The sequence below is a fragment of the Euprymna scolopes genome, chromosome 38 (assembly GCF_053919585.1).
Source record: "Euprymna scolopes isolate OS-2025 chromosome 38, ASM5391958v1, whole genome shotgun sequence".
In the NCBI taxonomy this organism is placed as follows: Eukaryota; Metazoa; Mollusca; class Cephalopoda; order Sepiida; family Sepiolidae; genus Euprymna; species Euprymna scolopes.
The window spans coordinates 60,917,733-60,938,888 of record NC_136519.1 but is presented as its reverse complement, the minus strand read 5'-3'; the positions used below and the strand labels follow the sequence as shown (position 1 = coordinate 60,938,888).

Genomic DNA, 21,156 nt, shown 5'->3' with positions numbered 1-21,156 from the left:
TTTGTTATAATACCTTTACTTTATATATTATTCTAAAAAGTGTTTTTCGCTCTATCTAATCATTTAAATTACAATCATTTTAAAATAATTTTTCAGAATGTTGAATACAATTGGATGTTGACAACGATCATTTAAGAGCCTTATTCGAAACCAATCCATGCACAACTGTTTGAGAACTTGCTTCTGAATTAGACGTAATGTATACAATGATTTTCAACCACTTGAGAGAGATTGGAAAAACAAAACTTGATAAATGGTTGCCTCATGAATTGAGCAACAAGTAAGGAGAGGGTAAACACTGTTATGAAGTGTCATTTTTCCTTCTTTTATGCAACAAGAATGACCCGTTTCTTGATCGGGTTGTGACTTGTGATGAAAAGTGACTTCTTTACAACAACCTGTGATGCTCAGCTCAGTAGTTATATATATGTATATATATAGTCATTCACAGACAGGCTGTTTTATTTAACCGACAACCATTTAGTTGATAGTCAACCACTGTTGATATAGTTGATTGTCTACCCACTGGTCCAAGCAACTGGTGCTCACAAACAGTCTCCTCACATGTGTATTTACAGTGCTTGATTTGTTTGTTTATTTACAACAAAAGAGCTTTGCATTACATTTAATTAAGCAGCAAGCAAAATCGTTTATGATAGTGCTCTATCCAAGAAAAGGGGAGCAGTAAAACCCGACATTGTGCAGAGTAGAATGAGGAAAATTATCATGCCCTTTTTGACTTCATTCATAAAACCATTTTTTTGCTTTTTTGTTTTTTACTGCATTCTTTTTGACCCCTGAAATTATGGAAAACTTTCTGAATTAGTGTCTGAAACATATGGTTTAAATTTCATTAGAATATGTATTTGAGTCAAAATAGCTGTGAAGTTTAAGGGAGGGAGTGATGTCCTCATAGCTCTTTAAAGAGTGAGATTTGGGCCACTCCCATTGTATTACCCTAAAAATGTAACATATGAACTAATTAAGCAACAACTCTTAAACAAAAAATGACTTCATCAGCAAAGGCTGATATACTGATTTCAATGCTTCTCTAAAAGTTAGATGCTTTTTTGTAGAACAATTTTTCTTTGGCCTAAAAATATGCTTCTGTTTCCAATTTCGGATTGGAAACAGAGCAATATTTTGAAGCCAAAGACAAATTGTTAATTGTAGCCAAGTTTTTGTGCTACATTATAATAGTTTGGAAAATGAAAAAAATAGACTTAAAAACAATAGCATCTATGGACGTTTTATGTCAATTTCAACTAAAAGCAATGATATTTACTTAATTGGCATTTCAGCAGTACTTTATTTTAAGTTATAGTTAACTTCGATCTTAATTGTAAAAAAAAAATGCTTGCAATATTTTTGGGGGAACATGTGACATAATCACAAGGGAGGTAACTCAGTTATGCTAAAAACAAAAATATTGTAATTATTAATTTATTTTTTCAAAAATTATGATTGTTAATGCCAAACAATTTATTTTTTCAAAAATTATGATTGTTAATGCCAAACAATTTATTTTTTCAAAAATTATGATTGTTAATGCCAAACAATTTATTTTTTCCAAAATTATGATTGTTAATGCCAAACAATTTATTTTTTCCAAAATTATGATTGTTAATGCCAAACAATTTATTTTTTCCAAAATTATGATTGTTAATGCCAAACAATTTATTTTTTCCAAAATTATGATTGTTAATGCCAAACAATTTATTTTTTCAAAAATTATGATTGTTAATGCCAAACAATTTATTTTTTCAAAAATTATGATTGTTAATGCCAAACAATTTATTTTTTCCAAAATTATGATTGTTAATGCCAAACAATTTATTTTTTCAAAAATTATGATTGTTAATGCCAAACAATTTATTTTTTCAAAAATTATGATTGTTAATGTACAATCCATTAAAAAAATTATGCTTGTTAATGTACAATTTATTAAAAAAATTTATGATTGTTAATGCACAATTTATTAAAAAATTTATGATTGTTAATGCGCAATTTATTAAAAAATTTCTGATTGTTAATGCACAATTTATTAAAAAATTTCTGATTGTTAATGCACAATTTATTAAAAAATTGGTAATAGTTACATGCTACCTTTAAAACTCTCTGGGGTCTTTTTAGAGAAACATTTTATTTTTGCTAATTTAAAAGAAAATGTTTTCTTTCATAGTTTTTCATCTACCTTATCGTATTTCATAATTTTTGGATATATTCATTATTGTGACATGAAAATAAAGTAGAGACCATTAGCTTTCCTTGAAATTCAATATTAAAAAATTCGAATTTTGCTATTATAGTGTAGTTGCACTTTTTTGAAATTTTCAGAAAAGTTACAATTGGAGAATTAAGTAGCTGCAGAAACAATTCCCAGTACATTTTATGTAATTACATGGAATGCATTATTTAAAAAAAAATTGTTTTTTGAGACAACCGCTTAATTTGAGCAACCTGAGCATTTTACATCACTTATGTCTGTATGACTGCATTTAAAGTCAGTAAATTACCTTTTAACTGTTATTTCTGATAGAACAAAGTTTGAATAACACTTATCAAACCATTGTTTTGTTTGGACAGTATTTTTTCTCAACACATGAAAAATCAGATTTTTTTCCCTTTTATTTTGAAAATATGCAACAGTCACCTCACCTGAATATCTGTAATTTGTAAACTAATGAAATCTAATTGAGCACAAAATTTTGACATGTGTCTCTTGAAGGTATAACTTAATTACTTTATAAAAATTATGTATTTCCTTTATTAGCGGTGCCATCTGTATGTCAGGCCAAGAATTTATTGAATGATGTGTTATATATTTGCTGGGGACGCATCTCTACTGCCTGGAATAATAAACTATTCCATCATTCCACTTCTATCCATGACGTCACTTCCGAGTAAAGAGGACCGGTGGACAAAGGGAGTCAGAGACAAACACACGGAGAGTATGGTCGGTATCAACTAGTCCAGTAGTTGAGCAAAAATATTGCTCAATTTATCTTTTCATGTATTTTCATTAATACATATTTAACTGTTACTGTGTTGTCCTCATCAATTATTCAAATACTCACATCAAAACAATGTTATATCCTTGTATATGTGGAAGAAAAAATGATTTATAATAGATGGGTGCTTAAATTTGCAGTTCAATATCTCTGAATAATGTCTGTTTTATTTTGTCATAAAGTGCGCCACTAATTCTCAAGTTGTTTTATATATATATATATATATATATATATATATATTTTTTTTTTTTTTCAGTATTGATCCTTTAAATCAAGAAATTGCCCTCACCATTCTTGGCTACCAACCCCCTTTCTCTACGATGGATTTTGAAGCAATCACAAATAATTATAATTTAATCAAGTAAGTAGAAAAAACATCATTTATAAAATAGAGTAAGATCTGCTGCTGCTGACTTTCCATTGTCAATTCACTCGTCTTACTTGATAAACAATTTACTCTTTTCTGTCAAGCCTTTTGATTTCTTTTAATGAAATTGAATAAAGAAGAAATTACATGTAAGCAAATACAAATGCGGCGCAATGAATAAACATATCTAAATAATAATAATAATATTCGGATAAGAAATATTTTCATATTATTTAGATTCTTCAGATTACTGTTCTTCTCTTGTGTGTTATTTGCACAACATTTCGGTCAATATAACCTCCAACCTTTTCCAGGTGTATATTGTTGAACTTGGGAATTTTTCTGCTGAACTCGGAAATCTTCATGGAATTTTTAACGGAATCCTTCATTCAACCAATGCTCTTGTTCCATCAATTAGTATGAATTTTAAGAATGTTAAATCTATTTTTGGTTTCTAGATGTAAATTTTACTATTTTTATAGGTGCCTCCCCCTGAAAATGATTGAATTAAAAGCAGACAAGGGAAGACATCTTAAGCTGCCATGTTTGGTGTTGAGAAAAAGTTTTATCCATATTTCCAAAATTTCGTATTTAAGTTCTAATTAGATACGAAACCGAAAACATTATAGTAGATGCTATTTCTAAAATATTTTTAGTAAAAAAAGGCAAAAATTGAATTAGATTTATTAGCTAATTGTAAGTTCTTAAAATATAATTTATGAAACTAAGAAACTGAAAAATCAATTGTTCTCAAAAACATTCTCATAAATAAATATTCTCACTTCCCATTATAGATATACTATTTTAAATTTCATATATTTATTAGCAACTGGCATAAGAAAAAAAAGAATATTACTAAATAAAATCTGATTTTCAATATTAACCAATGCTAAATCAAAAGAGTTAAGTTAGATAACTGAAATTTTTCTTAGAAAATATATGATTATCCCATCCCTCCTGAATATTTGGAAATTCAGTACTTATCAGACCCAGAGGTAATTAGGTTACATCAATTTAAACATTCAAATGACACTCAAGATGAAAGCAGTGGCCCGAAGAATCTAAATAGCACACACAATCATTCCTCAAAAATTCAGAAGAGAAATATGGAGTTTTTTCAATGAAAGAAAAAAGTCACTTGATGTATAAGATGATGAGTGTTTACATGAATTCAACAGCATGTGTGCGTGTGTGATGACTAATGTGTGTGTATTAGACGCATTGACTGTTGCTGATCTAAACAGTAAAAATAGCAAGTCAGTGGTAGTTGCTTTCTTTCACCCATGATGACTAAAGTAGGCCAATAATCATGCTAGCGAGTTGAATGAGATGTTTATGCTTTGTATGGTTTTGGATCTGTTCCAAGCAGCATTTCGCACATTTTATCAATATGTATTGGATGAAAGAAATCTTTCTGATTGGCTGAACAGTATTTTAATAAATAGTTAAATCTTGAGCCGATTTTTGTGCAAAAAAAAGTTTCCTGAATTGAGTGGTCCTATAAAAAGAAATGGCTGTCATATGCTATCATGTATATCCTACTTTTAACTAGAATCATCTCAGTCACCACAATACCATATTTACTCTTGGGGGCCATCTTACTTAAAATATTCTCAATTAATTTGAAATTTTTATTTTTCTTAAATATGGTTGTATATACAGATCATTCATTGAATTATAATGAGGCTTAGGAGAATAAAAGCAAAAACAAGTTAGTATCTTCCCAACCCTTTCTAAAGAATTGTTTTTCGTGTTGATCAGAACTGAAAACAAGCAGGTTGTTCTCTAAATGGAAGTAGAATCCAAGTAGGAGAGAAAAAAAAAAGGAGGAATGGAGTTGGAAATAAATGCAATTTGGATTTAAAGTTGTCAGTGGGCATCTTCGAGGATTTCTATTACTAAGGGTTGGGGTAACTCATTCACTAAGACGTTAAACTTACTGAAATGGCTAGCGTCCAACAGGACAACATGCTCCATGCTTTGGCAGATAACACATGCCCCATGCTTTGGCAGAGAACACATGCTCATACTTGACTCCTTTTCATACACACAACCTTACTTCTTTTTTTTTTCAAAAACCGACAAATCTTTTCTATCATGTAGGTTGCCAGGATGTTGAATTTCTTCAAGAGTTCTACCATGTCCTCATTTTTGAATCTCATTAGACAATTTTTTTAAAGGGAGAGAACTCTGTTTTAATTGCCTCCACAGGCTGCAGTATATTGCCTTCTATTTACTGCTTACATTTTATTAGGTACAATTCCTTGTATGCCCATGAGAAAATCTTTTCGTGTTGACTTCCCTCAAGTGGATTCCTTTGGTAGCACTGCTTTGGCCTCCTTTGATCCCTGATGGTGGAACTGGAGCACCTTTGCTCCTGAAAAAAAGCCTCTTTTAGGGAGCCTGGATGATGTTAGAAGGGGGAGGAAATTGCTACATTGGGTGAAACCATCCCTCTTTCCTTTTTTACACTCTTGTTAGGAGAGTTCTGCTTGTTGATGATAGCAGCATTCCTCTGGGGGATTATAAAAGCCTCTGTCACAGGGAGTAACACTGCATTGGGCAATACCTTTCTTTTTCTTTTTTCTGATTTCTCACTGTGGGTGCTTGAAAGTACAACCACCTTCTTTTTTCTTGTGATTGATGGTCTGTTCAATGGTGAGTGATCAGCGTGTTCCTCCCATGAAGTACTGCTCTGATCCTAGTCTGAGAACTCTCCAACACTTCATCCATTTGCTCTTCAATCTACTAGTATTAGTTTTCTCTTTAATATCTAATTGCGAAATTAGTATAATTTCAAAATTTATGGAAAATGAATCAATCCTATATATTTGATTGCAGAAATTCCCCTCTGAAACATATGCTACGTACAAATTTATTATGTCTAGATTATTAGAAAGTATATCATGTAACTTTTGAACGCCATCTTACACATATTTACCCTAGGAAAAACATCATCACGATTGCAGGTATACGTGGACAAGTGGTAGTTCATCGGATATGGAAACTTAGAGGAGATAACAAGCATATCGAATAACACATTCAGAGAATACAGTCTATGGTCGGACCGTCTGCTGAACTACCACATTACATTTACAACAACAGAATCCCCATAAAAATGTTAAACAAATTACCAATGAGTAAAAAATCATAGATGGCAACGATACATGTGATGTTGACATGTACTTGTTACACGACTGGCGTGAAATGCCGCACCACAAGGTACGTCAGGGGGATACATTTGTACACAAGTGGGACAACCCGAGCCTGTTACAACGACCACTTACAAACATAATGAGTGAGGGAAACTACACTATACAAGGTGCGCTACTATCTAAACCAAGCCTAATGGAAAACACAATTCAGAATGGAACAAAAACTGCCTGGGACTGCAGAATAGCAGTCACGACAGCACCGTTACATGATACTCTAGCACAACACGGAGAGGATAACTTAGCACACTGAGCTGCAAGAAAGCGCAAGCGATCAGAAATGATGGAGGACCTTGTACAGACAGAGGTGAGTGACCTTCACTTTGATCACATGAAAGGTTGTAAATCGAACACAACACCGAAAGACAAACCAAAACAAACAGGAAAAAAGCATGAACTGAACACTGGAGCGATAATGGGATACATCCAATCGGAAGGTTGCTTCACAGTAGCAAACAGAACAGTGATAAACAAGAAGCTTTACACAACTGAGGACCCACCTCAGATGGTACTCCTCAATGTACCACCAATACTAAGACCATCTGCACAGACCAGGATCCTATACTTCACCTCCGAATTAACATACATGAAGTAGAAGTGGAAGTATCGTACGAACCATACAACCCAACCAAGTTACCACTTAATGACCACGACTGCACAATGATCGGTGTGGACGACAACTGGCATTACGAACTACAGAACATAGTTCCACCGAACCGACATTTACACGGGCAGATCGCCAAAGCAATGCTACACGATCACGGGACATTTGTGGCAAAAGATACATCCAGTCGGAACAAACATTGGGTACAATTACGGGAAGTTCGTCAACAAATAATCGGACACGCCCTCTGACAAAAAAACAGAAACACTTACAAATAAATGAAAATGCAAGCACAGCAGAACTTTTTAAACGATGCCCAATATCATATGCGCAACGTCAGTTAAACCGGATACAGGGGAAAAAAGGGCAGACGTAAGGGACAAATACTCATAAATATGACAAAACTACTACGATCAGGGGCAGTCGCACGATGGCGGACCAGTTTAATGGTGTGTGTGGGGGACTGTGGCAACGTTTGTTTTTTTTTCGGAGACAGTGTACTTGGAAAAATCAATTGCAAAAGTGATATTCTCCTAAAGATTGAGAATTCGATTCTCAGTGTGGCCGACTGAAAAATACAATTGTGAATTACTTAGGACCTTTATCCAGTCATGGCTGACGGAACAAGAGCATGCTACTTCTGTAAAGTAAATAAAGTGTCCTGTTTGAAATTTCATCCGAATTCCTCAATTCAACAGAAACATTCCTGAGTTTGACAAAATACACATAAAGAAGGTCAGAGGTTACATCGACTGAAATGTTGTGAAAATGACACTCAAGATGAGAACAGGAGTCCGAAGATTGAAATGAAATATAAAAATTTAATTTAAATTGAATCTAAAAATTATCTTGGATATATTTTGTTGCACTTTTTAAAAAAATATTTGAAAATTTTATATCTATATCATTAATTGCTAAATAATAGATAAATTGAATTTTTAAAAAGTGCAACAAAATGTACATGACAAAATAAATCGAAGGTAATTTTTAGATTCAATTTGAATTAAATTCTTATATTTTATTTTGTAGAATTTATAAAAGTTCACTTTAAAAATCGGTAAATTGAAAAATAGATCTTGTACCTTTATTTTAAAAGGTTATAAAAACATTGTTTAACTATTTTTATGCCTTGCAAGAAATGCTTTCCTAACATGTAAGATTGTATGCTGATGTAATATATATATGCAGATGTAAATAAATATATGCAGATGTAAATAAATGTATGCAAATGTAAATAAACATATGCAGATGTAAATAAATATATGCAGATGTAAAAAATATATGCTGATGTAAATAAATATACATATATGCAGATGTAAATAAATATATGCAGATGTAAATAAATATATGCTGATGTAAATAAATATAAACATATGCAGATTATCATTAATGTATGCAGATGTAAATAAATATATGCTGATGTAAATAAGAATAGACAGATGTAAATAAATATATGCAGATGTAAATAAATATATGCTGATGTAAATAAATGTATGCAAATTGTGGTGTAAATGAAGAAAAAAGAAACAAGAACGACCAACCGCGTTTTTGTGTGGCTTACCTCGTGTTCATTTCTGAAGTTGGATTGCGAGCAGAGAAGTTGTATTTGTAGAAGAGAAAAGTCGGATTCGGGGAGAGAAAAGCTAAAGTTGCAGAAGTTCATTTTGGAGTGGAGAGAAGACGCGTCAAGTGGTAACCAGAAAGTGAAAGTTGGGACAGCAGTGTCACGCAACCGACAAGCTATTTCGGCACATCAAGCAAATTAACATGGCTGAGTGGAGACTGAGCACTCAGATGTTGAGACCCTTTACTGGGAAGGGTGACCTGATTAAGTGGCTGGAGAAATTAAAAATGGTGGCGAAGCTGCAAAAGATAGAAGATGTGGTCACCCTGCTGCCGCTATACTTAGAGGGGGAAGCCCTCACGATTTACCAGCAGATGCGAGATGAAGACAAGGAAGACCTTGCCTTAGTGGAGCAAAGGCTGAAATTGGCCTTCGCTGAGGGCCCATTTGAAGCACTTGGCAAGCTGTCAAGTTTGAGGTGGACCGGCGAGTCCGTTGACGTCTTTGCGGCAGAGATCAGGAGACTGGCAGGGTTGGCTGGTTACGTGGGGAGGAGCCTGGAGATGACGGTAAAGCTGTACCTAGTGAACGGCTTGCCAGAGGAAATCTCTGCGAACATGCAGAGAATCACGGGGATCCATTCTATGGAAGTGGACGATCTCTTGGTCCACGCCAGAGTCCTAGTGAAAAATGTTAAAAGCCCAATCGTGGCTGCAGCTGTGAGTGGAAATATGCGCATGAGGCCTCACTTGAATGAGAGGCAGCCGGCGAGGCGACAGGAGGGGAGACCTGCCATCAAGTGTTTCCGGTGCCAGGGTCCTCATCTGATCAAGGACTGCAAAGAGCCGAGACTGGAGATCACTTGCTACCGATGTGGACAAGTGGGGCATATTAGCCGCTATTGTGTTGCTGCACGGGACCAGGGAAACGAGTGAAGGGGAGCTATTGCGCCAGTGGTTACCCCATCTGTGTGGAAATGGCGCATGATGGAACATTGCCTCGGTTACCGGTGGTAGTCAATGGGAAGAGAGCCATAGCCCTTGTCGACACAGGCTGCACTACAACGTTGTTAGCGAGGAATGTCGCGAGGTCATGGAGCGGAACCAGGATTATTAGGACCGTGGATGGCAGGGATGTGAAATGCCTAGGAGAGACGACAGCGGAAGTAATGGTGCAAGGGGTGCCCATTGGACTGCAAGCCCTAGTGTTGAATCATCTGGTCGGTGGTGTCGACGTGATTATAGGTATGAGTGCAATTAACCGACTGGGGGGCGCTATGTTAAGAGGGGGCCAAGTGACATTTGGACGTCTCGGCGCAGTGGGGATGGCAGGAGTGGAAGGTGATAGAACCGTCAGAACCCCAAAACCGGAGGTTTGCTGCATTGAGGACAAAGATTTCCTGGCGAAGTTTGATGGCGTGAGGTGGACGGTGGAATGGAAATGGATCTCCAGGCCCCCAGAACTACAGAATAAGGTGGGCTGCTACGAAAACACCCTGCGAGAAGAAATAAGAAAAGGATTCGAGGAAGAAGTGGAGAGGTGGATAAAAGAAGGAATTCTGAAACCGTGGACAGGGGAAGAAAAAGGAGTGTTGCCACTACTGGCGGTTGTTCAACCTACCAAAAACAAGATTAGGCCCGTGCTGGATTTTAGGGAGCCTGCCACACTGGAACGGGGATCGACGTATGTGAGGAGGTCATGAGGAAATGGAGAAGAATGGGGCGGGCCACTAAGATTGTCGATCTGAAATCGGCATATCTGCAGATCCATGTAGATGAAAAACTCTGGCAGTACCAACTGGTCCGGTACAAGGGGCGGGTGTATTGTCTGACGAGGTTAGGCTTTGGGCTGAGTTCAGCCCGCAAAATTATGACTGCCATGCTGAAGACAGTGCTGAGCAAAGACTGTACAGTGGAGGAGGCCACTAGTTCATACATTGACGACATCCTGGTGGAGGAGGCAGAGGTGACAGCAGAGAAAGTAAGAAGCCATGTCGAAAAGTATGGGTTAACTGCAAAACCGGCGGAGGCCCTAGATGGAGGAGCGGTGCTGGGGTTGAAACTAAGGCGAGATGGAAAAGAAAGCCTTGTCTTCAAACGAGGGAATGCAATACCCGAAGTCGGATCTGAGCTGACGAGGCGAGAACTCTTCTCAGTCTGCGGGAGGCTGGTCGGGCACTATCCTATCGCTGGCTGGCTAAGGATAGCATGCAGCTTTATTAAACGACAAACAGGCACTGATGGCTGGGAGGGCCGTGTGACGAAGGAGGTCATGAACATGCTGCAAGAAGTTATTGCGAGAGTGAGGAATGAGGACCCAGTGAAAGGGAAATGGTATGTCAGCGGCGAAGACGCGGGTGTGGTTTGGTGCGATGCCAGTAACCTGGCGTTGGGCGTCGTACTAGAGATAGGAGGTGTAACTGTGGAGGATGCGGCGTGGCTAAGAAAAAACAACGACTTCTCCCATATCAACGTAGCAGAACTAGATGCCGCTATAAAAGGAATCAATCTGGCCCTGAAATGGGGATTGAAAATAATTGAAGTCAAAACCGATTCGGCAACGGTAGTGTCGTGGATTCGGTCGGCAGTAACTGGCGATAAGAGAGTTAAGACCAGGGGTGCTGCGGAAATGCTGATCAAGCGCAGACTCGGAGCGCTCACCGACCTGATAGCGGAATTCCAGTTGAGAGTATCTGTTGTGTTGGTCCCGTCAGAAAAAAACAAGGCGGATTCGATGACACGCGTGAAGAAGGCCTGGCTGCAGGAGGGAAAGGTCTCCTCGGTATGCTGTGCAGGGGAAGAAGTCAAAGAGTCACACGAAATGCACCACTTTGGTCGAGAACGAACGTTATTCCTAGCCAGAGAGGTTTACCCGGAGACCACCGAGGAGGAGGTTAGGGAGGTGGTGGAGAACTGTCGAGAGTGCCAATCAATTGACCCTGGACCGTCCAGACACGAAGCAGGAGAGCTACATGTTGCGGAGGACTGGAAGCGATTGGCCATTGATGTGACACACTATCGCCACAAATTGTATCTGTCAATGGTCGACTGTGGACCGGCGAAGTTTGCCATCTGGAGAGAGATCAGCTGCATAGGCGATCGGAGGGGTCATCGAGGAGATATTTTTGGAGAGAGGGCCGGTTGAGGAACTCTTAATGGACAATGGCTCTGCTTTCCGATCAGAAGCCTTTAAAGGGGTGTGCGATAAGTGGGGAGTAAGGCAATTTTTCAGAGCAGCGTATCGGCCGAGTGGCAACGGAATAGTGGAGAGGAATCATCGTACCATTAAAGCCGCTGCGGAAAAAAGCAACGTATCACCCATAGAGGCGGTGTTTTGGTATAACATCTTGCCGAAGACCAAACAAGATGAGACAACTGTGCCTCATAGGGCCGTTTTCACATATAAGTGGCGGCATCCGTGCAACAAAACAGCAGGAATTGAGAGTGAAGAAGCCACTATCAAAGTAGGTGAAGAGGTGTGGGTGAAACCCCCCAATGCACAGTGTACCACTCATTGGAAAAGAGGGGTCGTAACAGGATTGCAGTCGAACAATGTGATGGTGAATGGCGTTCCCTGGCATATCTTAGACCTGCGTCGTGTGACATTGCCGGTATGCAGTGAGGGCAGTGAAGAAGGGGAAATAGAGGGCCACCGGGAAGCAAATGATGCTGCTCGACCTGATTAGGCCCGCGTTGTAGTGAACCTGAAAACGTTAACCCCCGAGAAGTTGTCCCCGAGAGGCCTCGATGTGAGAGGAGGCAACCTGCTTGGATGGAGGATTACGAAGTATCCTATTGATCTCGAAGATCAGGGGGGGGCGTGTGGTGTAAATGAAGAAAAAAGAAACAAAAACGACCGACCGCGTTTTTGTGTGGCTTACCTCGTGTTCATTTCTGAAGTTAGATTGCGAGCAGAGAAGTTGTATTTGTAGAAGAGAAAAGTCGGATTCGGGGAGAGAAAAGCTAAAGTTGCAGAAGTTCATTTTGGAGTGGAGAGAAGATGCGTCAAGTGGTAACCAGAAAGTGAAAGTTGAGACAGCAGTGTCACGCAAACGACACAGATGTAAATAAATACATGCTGATGTAAATAAATGTATGCAGACGTAAATAAGAATAGACAGATGTAAATAAATATATGCAGATGTAAATAAATATAGGCTGATGTAAATAAATATATGCTGATGTAAATAAATGTATGCAGATGTAAATAAATATGCTGATTGAAATAAATATATGCAGATGCAAATATATATATGCAGATGTAAATAAATATATGCTGATGTGAATAAATATACGCAGATGTGAATAAATATATGCACATGTAAATAAATATATGCAGATGTAAATAAATATATGCAGATGTAAATAAATATATGCTGATGTAAATAAATATATGCAGATGTAAATAAATATATGCAGATGTAAATAAATATATGCAGATGTAAATAAATATATGCTGATGTAAATAAATATATGCTGATGTAAATAAATATATGCAGATGTAAATAATTATATGCAGATGTAAATAACTTTATGCACATGTAAATAAATATAAACATATGCAGATGTAAATAAATGTATGCAGATTTAAATAAATATATGCAGATGTAAATCAATATATGCAGATGTAAATCAATATATGCAGATGTAAATAAGAATATGCAGATGTAAATAAATATAGGCTGATGTAAATAAATATAGGCTGATGTAAATAAATATATACAGATGTGAATAAATATATGCAGATGTAAATAAATATATGCAGATGAAAATAAATATATGCTGATGTAAATAAATATATGCAGATGTAAATAAATATATGCTGATCTAAATAAATATAAACATATGCAGATGTAAATTAATGTATGCAGATGTAAATAAATATATGCAGATGTAAATAAATATATGCAGATGTAAATAAAGGAGGGGGAGAGACTCGGAGGGAGTTTGAGAACGACAGACGACAGTCTGCAGTTTGGAATTCGAACGTCTAGGAGCGAGACAGTCACTTTGAAACTTGATATGTGAAGCTTTGAATTCTTTGATGATGAAAACCACGGCCGGTCGTGAGAAGAAATAAACCCATCATGTGTTTTATAAACGTCGTCTTTGTGTTTATGATTCTACCAAAAGGTAAAGTGAATTGTTATTATATGTCTGTGTTATGAAATGTCATGACATACACATCTCATATCTACACTAAGACTGTCTGAACACTATCTCCTCACTCTAAGAGCTTCTCATATCAGCACATAAGTATGTACATTTTATAAATATAAATCTCTTTATAAAATGAACAATCTCTCTTACAACATCTCTCTCTCTGAGTTTTTCAGCATCCCTCTTAATAATACATCTCTCACTAAGACTCTCACTATTAAAAAGTCCTAACAACGAACGATAAAATAACAAAAACGAAACAAAGAATAATCATAATAATAATAATGAAACCCCTAATATATAACATAACACGATATGGTGCCCGTGGGCCAGTTTGCATCAGCGATGCAAAACCGAACGTGGGGTATATACAATAAATACAATTTGGAGCCGTAGCGACCTGACCACCCAGCAAGGGTGAGTTTTAAAAAAAAAAAAAAAAAAAAAAAAGAAAAGACTTCGGTTACCACGGAAAAATAAAAAAAAGAAACACAACGTTTTAAAAGGGTCCAAGATAATTAAAAAAATAGATAAATAAATAATACCACGAAAAAAAAAACATCACACGATCATAGATATGCGAACAAAAAGAAAAAAAAAATTTTGAACACACATGCACACAGAAAACTAAAGTTTACAAGAAAATATTAAAAAAGAAAAAAAGGCCGATATGCCGTAATGAATAAGAGATACGGTCAGTTAAAAAAAAAACAAAAAAACTACCCAAGAATATTTAATTCATAAATAAAATAAAAACACAGCCGCACACAAATAAAAATAGGACAGTGTCATTCATAAATGTGTGTTAATGGCTGAATTGTTTAAAGAAACTGTCAATCATAATAAATAACAAGTTAGTGTCAACAGTCGAAAGTACATTTAAAATTCTCGAGTATTAAAAGGAAGAATAAATGAATAAATAAATAAAATAAAATACACTATAAAAAAAGAAAGATGCAGAAATTAAATCAAATTTATGCATTATGTATAATTTTCGGCTTTTTAGTGTGATTTAATTGTTCTGGTCTTTGAAAAAGGGACAATTTTTTGTTTTGTGTCAACGGACTTTTGAAATATATTATGTAACAAATTTTTATTATTTTTTTGTGTTTTTTTGCAAAATATTTAAATGTAGTAAGGTATTTTCTTTTGAAAATGTGTTTTAAACAATATTGTAAATTTATACTTAATGTAAATGTTATTGATTTTCACAGCAAGAATTCAAAGTCATCAGTAAATATACATTAGATTTAAACAGTCTGGGAGAAAATAAAACTAGTTAAGACGTATGGTTGGCTTACAGATTCAGTTAGAATTTTAGAAGGGGGACAAGAATTAAAATTACGTAAACGGGTATTTAGAGAGTTTTTAGATAGATAAGCCGTAAGAAAGATGACTTGGTAGGGATTGATAAGCATAAGATGTGCCCCTATTCGAAATATTTGGGAACCTGGTTAATTAAGTGCTTAAAATAAGCTGGTTGCACGTAACGACTCCAAGCAAGTGGTAAGACTTGGCTTAATTAATAAACAGGCGTTGGAAAGAATACGAAAATTCTTAAGGGGAAAGATATAACCTTGTATTTTTTTTTTTTAGAGACGCATGAATGTGGGATATATCTGCTGGATCTTGGTTAGGGGAAGTTTCAAGAATCCAAGCAAGGAAATCCGAGTGAATCCGTATGAGAGGAAAAAAGGTATATCTTGATAATTAAAGCCAACCAAGAAGATTGGTTATGAGCTTTGGTATGTCCCGTATGAGATAGTTATAGAATAAAAAAAGCAAAGCCATACTTAATAAGCCTAAGCATGCGGAAAGAGTTGATAAGGACACTTTTGGGATGAAGAAGTCATCCATTTCGAGAAAATTCTGCGGCATATGGGTGGCTGGAAAATAGCTGATGTGAATCATAGGTAAAAACCCTACACCCAAAAAGTAAATGCAAAGATCGGAAAGGTTCTGATCTTATAAAAATATAATAATTGTGAAGTCGGCCGAGGAGGGCTGACTGAAAGAGATTTTTTTTTTTTAGCCTAATTTTTCCTAGCTGTGTGGTTGTGTAAATGTAGAAAAAAAAATGTACTAAATTTAAAAATGCATACATTTTTTTTGTGAAATATGGAAGGGAGGGATGTTACATGATAAGGGCTGTTCCCTTTTCATGTAAGTATAAAAATAGAGAGATTTAGTTAAAATGAAAATGAAATAGCAATAGACGAAATTCGAACCTCGTAATTTAGGTTTAGAAATAGATTACGTGTGAGAATTAGAAAATGGAATGTAAAACAGCTTAGAGATAAAATAGTTTCAAGAAAAGAATGTGCGCTGTCAATTTTGTTATGAAAATTCAATTGAAAGAATGCAGCTACAAGATAATTTAATAAACATGTTTTTAACATATTGGAAATATAGGTTAGTGAGTATAGGTTAAAATTCCTTTTGTAAAAAAAGGAAAAGTTTTGGACATACATGTCCAGAACACGTGGAAGAAGAGACATGTTTTAAAATGTGTATGACGTCATGGAAAAATGGGAAGTTCTAGAGATAGATAGAAAAACTTTAGAGTTAAGGAGACAAGGAGGGGGAGAGACTCGGAGGGAGTTTGAGAACGACAGACGACAGTCTGCAGTTTGGAATTCGAACGTCTAGGAGCGAGACGGTCACTTTGAAACTTAATATGTGAAGCTTTGAATTCTTGATGATGAAAACCACGGCCAGTCGTGAGAAGAAATAAACCCATCATGTGTTTTATAAACGTCGTCTTTGTGTTTGTGATTCTGCCAAAAGGTAAAGTGAATTGTTATTATATGTCTATATGTCTGTGTTATGAAATGTCATGACATACACATCTCATATCTACACTAAGACTGTCTGAACACTATCTCCTCACTCTAAGAGCTTCTCATATTCTATCAACACATCTAAGTAATGAACATTTTTTCATATATATGAATCGTCATACAACGAACAATCTCTCTTACAACATCCCTCTTAATAAAACTCTCAATAAGACTCCAAGACTCTAAGACTGTGCTTCTAATAAGACCCTCAACAAATCTCTCTCTAACACTCACTTTTAAGAAAACCTATATATAACATATTCAGATGTAAATAATTATATGCTGATGTTAATAAATATAAATATATGCTGATGTAAATAAATATTTGCAGATATAAATAAATATATGCTGATGTAAAAAAATATATGCTGATGTACATAAATATATGCAGATATAAATAAATATATGCTGATGTAAATATATATATGCTGATGTAAATAAATATACGCAGATTAAAATAAATATATGCAGACGAAAAAATATTTGCAGATAAAAATAAATAAATATTGCTGATGTAAATAAATATATGCTGATGTAAATAAATATATGCAGATATAAATAAATATATGCAGATGTAAAAAAATATATGCTGATGTAAATAAATATATGCAAATGTAAATAAATATATGCATATATATATAAATATATGCAGATGTAAATAAATATATGCAGATATAAATAAATATAAATATATACAGATGTAAATAAATGTATACAGATGAAAATAACTGTATACAGATTAAAATAAATAAATATATGCTGATGTAAATAAATATATGGAGATATAAATAAATATAAATATATGCAGATGTAAATAAATGTATACAAATGTAAATAAATGTATACAAATGTAAATAAATGTATGCAGATGTAAATAAATGTATGGTGATGTAAATAAATGTATGGTGATGTAAATAAATGTATGCAGATGTAAATAAATATAAGCTGATGTAAATAAATATATGCTGATGAAAATAAATAAATATATGCTGATGTAAATAAATATATGCTGATGTAAATAAATGTATGCAAATGTAAATAAAAAAATATATGCTGATGTAAATAAATATATGCAGATGTAAATAAATATATGCTGATGTAAATAAATATATGCTGATGTAAATAAATATATGCTGATGTAAATAAATATATGCTGATATAAATAAATATATTCAGATGTAAATATATTCAGATGTAAATAAATATATTCAGATGTAAATAAATATATGCAGATGTAAAAAATATATGCTGATGTAAATAAATATATGCTGATGTAAATAAATATATGCAGATGTAAATAAATATATGCAGATGTAAACAAATATATGCAGATGTAAATAAATATATGCAGATGTAAATAAATATATACAGATGTAAATAAATATATACAGATGTAAATAAATATATGCTGATGTAAATAAATATATGCTGATGTAAATAAATATATGCTAACGACACAATATATGCAGACAAAAATAAATAAATATTGCTGACGTAAATAAATATATGCAGATATAAATAAATATAAATATATGCAGATTTAAATAAATCTATACAGATGTAAATAAATGTATGCTGATGTAAATAAATATATGCTGATGTAAATAAATATATGCTGATGTAAATAAATATATGCAGATATAAATAAATAAATATATGCTGATGTAAATAAATAAATATATGCTGATGTAAATAAATAAGTATAGGCTGATGTAAATAAATAAATATATGCAGATGTAAATAAATATATGCTGATGTAAATAAATATATGCTGATGTAAATAGATATAAATATATGCTGACGTGAATAAATATAAATATATGTTGATGTGAATAAATATATGCAGATTAAAATAAATAAGTATATGCTGATGTAAATAAATATATAGAGATGTAAATAAATATATTCTGATGTAAATAAATGTATGCAGATGTAAATAAATGTATGCAGATGTAAATAAATATATGCAGATGTAAATAAATATATGCTGATGTAAATAAATATATGCTGATGTAAATAAATATATGCTGATGTAAATAAATATATGCAGATGTAAATAAATATATGCAGATGTAAATAAATATATGCTGATGTAAATAAATATATGCAGATGTAAATAAATATATGCTGATGTAAATAAATATATGAAGATGTAAATAAATATATGAAGATGTAAATAAATATATGCTGATGTAAATAAATATATGCTGATGTAAATAAATATACGCAGATGTAAATAAATATATGCTGATGTAAATAAATATATGCAGATGTAAATAAATGTATGCAGATGTAAATAAATATATGCTGATGTAAATAAATATATGCAGATGTAAATAAATATATGCAGATGTAAATAAATGTATGCAGATGTAAATAAATATATGCAGATGTAAATAAATATATGCTGATGTAAATAAATATATGCAGATGTAAATAAATATATGCTGATGTAAATAAATATATGCAGATGTAAATAAATATATGCAGATGTAAATAAATATATGCAGATGTAAATAAATATATGCTGATGTAAATAAATATATGAAGATGTAAATAAATATATGAAGATGTAAATAAATATATGCAGATGTAAATAAATATATGCAGATTAAAATAAATAAGTATATGCTGATGTAAATAAATATATAGAGATGTAAATAAATATATGCTGATGTAAATAAATGTATGCAGATGTAAATAAATGTATGCAGATGTAAATAAATGTAAGCAGATGTAAATAAATGTATGGAGATGTAAATAAGTATATGCTGATGTAAATAAATGTATGCAGATGTAAATAAGTATATGCTGATGTAAATAAATATATGCAGATGTAAATAAATATATGCAGATGAAAATGAAAAAATATATGCAGATGTAAATAAATATATGCAGATGTAAATAAATATATGCAGATGTAAATAAATGTATGCAGATGTAAATAAATGTATGCAGATGTAAATAAATGTATGCAGATGTAAATAAATATATGCAGATGTAAATAAATATATTCTGATGTAAACAAATATATGCAGATGTAAATAAATATATGCTGATGTAAATAAATATATGCTGATGTAAATAAATATATGCAGATGTAAGCAAATGGCAACCAAGATATTTAAGAGTTGTCTCCCGTTGTATTCAATAAGTCAAAATCGGTTTGCACACGAAATTTAATTTAAAATGAACACAGACAAGTACATGGAATAAATGAAAAAATATATAAAAAAATGATAATAAATACTTAAAGCAATGAAAATCAAATAAAACCTATCAATATTAAACAAAAATAGTACATAGATTGCAAAACTCGTTCACACAGTCATCTTTTGCATGTTTTAATACTTGAACATCTGTCAAAATCTAAAGAAAAAAAACTGTTCCAAAACTATTATGTATTATAAATTCTGCTATTGAGTGACAATGTATGCAATATTTGTTAGTAAAAAATAATAAACAATAAAAGAAAAAAAAAACAGGATGACTTATTTAGCTTTTGCTATGGGGCCTGTGATGTAGTGGTAGGTGTGACACCCTTAACACAAAACTACGAATAAAATGTACAAAACTTGTAATTTCTCTTTTTAAAGTCGTTTGTTTAATTTCTTTATGCAATATACTTCCATAATAAACTTTAAAAGTTTTTTGAAAAATAATAGAAATATTATTTTTTATTTAAAAAAGTAACAGTGTCTACTAAGTGCCTGCGTGCGCTCATGCAACCATTTTTTTTTATGTAATGAAATGAATTGAATTTTACGAGTTAAATTTTTTTCAATTTAAAAATCTATCAAATTTTTTCTATTGGTTTAATTTTTAAGATATTATTAGGTTTAATGTGAAATTTTATGATCTTTCCAATAAACCGAATATAATATTCTAGACAAACTTTTTTTTTTAAATTCACCCTTCCCCATTTTGAAATGTCTATTAAAATGAAAATAATTCATTTTCTCACCTCAGATTTATATATCACAAATTGAAGATGAAAGATCAATAAATGAAATAATCTAATTTAAAACAAAACAACAACAAAAAAAATAGTTTGGTGCAAATTTACCTGTAAAGTCAAAAGGTAAAACCTTTTCTTTTTTAAATCTTTCTTTTTTTTTCAATGGAACCTCACACTTTTAAAATATTGTCAAGTAAATATTAAGTTTTTATCATGCATTTTTAATGGCGATTTCTGACACTGCTAGTGCAGTGGATAGACGTTTAATCTCTACAGTTCCAGTTAAGCATTGTCTGAAAATAGCAGCCAGAGACTTACTAGGCCAAAACATGGTGAAACGACAACTATGGAAGGCAGTAATTGCTGAGGATGCAGGAAATTTGGAGTTTCTATCTTATCGCGGTTACCACCTGACGAAGGTCAGAGGAATAGTTGACTGAA

At 33.3% G+C, this 21,156-nt stretch overlaps 2 protein-coding genes across 9 annotated transcripts in view; both read left to right on the top strand.

Annotated features, from left to right (window-relative positions):
* The window catches only part of LOC145263168 (uncharacterized), a 573,905-nt gene that overhangs the window by 418,504 nt on the left and 134,245 nt on the right, over nt 1–21,156 (top strand). For 4 of the 8 annotated variants that reach the window (XM_080120199.1, XM_080120194.1, XM_080120200.1 and 1 more), the window contains one exon: nt 3,268–3,372. The exons of the other annotated variants lie outside the window; for them this stretch is intronic. In XM_080120199.1, coding sequence (XP_079976325.1) covers nt 3,268–3,372 — 105 coding nt within the window. The remainder of the gene's footprint in view (nt 1–3,267; nt 3,373–21,156) is intronic. 8 annotated transcript variants of the gene reach the window in all.
* LOC145263167 (uncharacterized) lies at nt 10,307–14,172 on the top strand. Its single transcript, XM_080120193.1, has 2 exons — nt 10,307–13,178; nt 13,257–14,172. The coding sequence occupies exon 1, from the start codon at nt 10,457–10,459 to the stop codon at nt 11,900–11,902; it is 1,446 nt and encodes a 481-aa protein (XP_079976319.1). The 5' UTR covers nt 10,307–10,456; the 3' UTR covers nt 11,903–13,178; nt 13,257–14,172.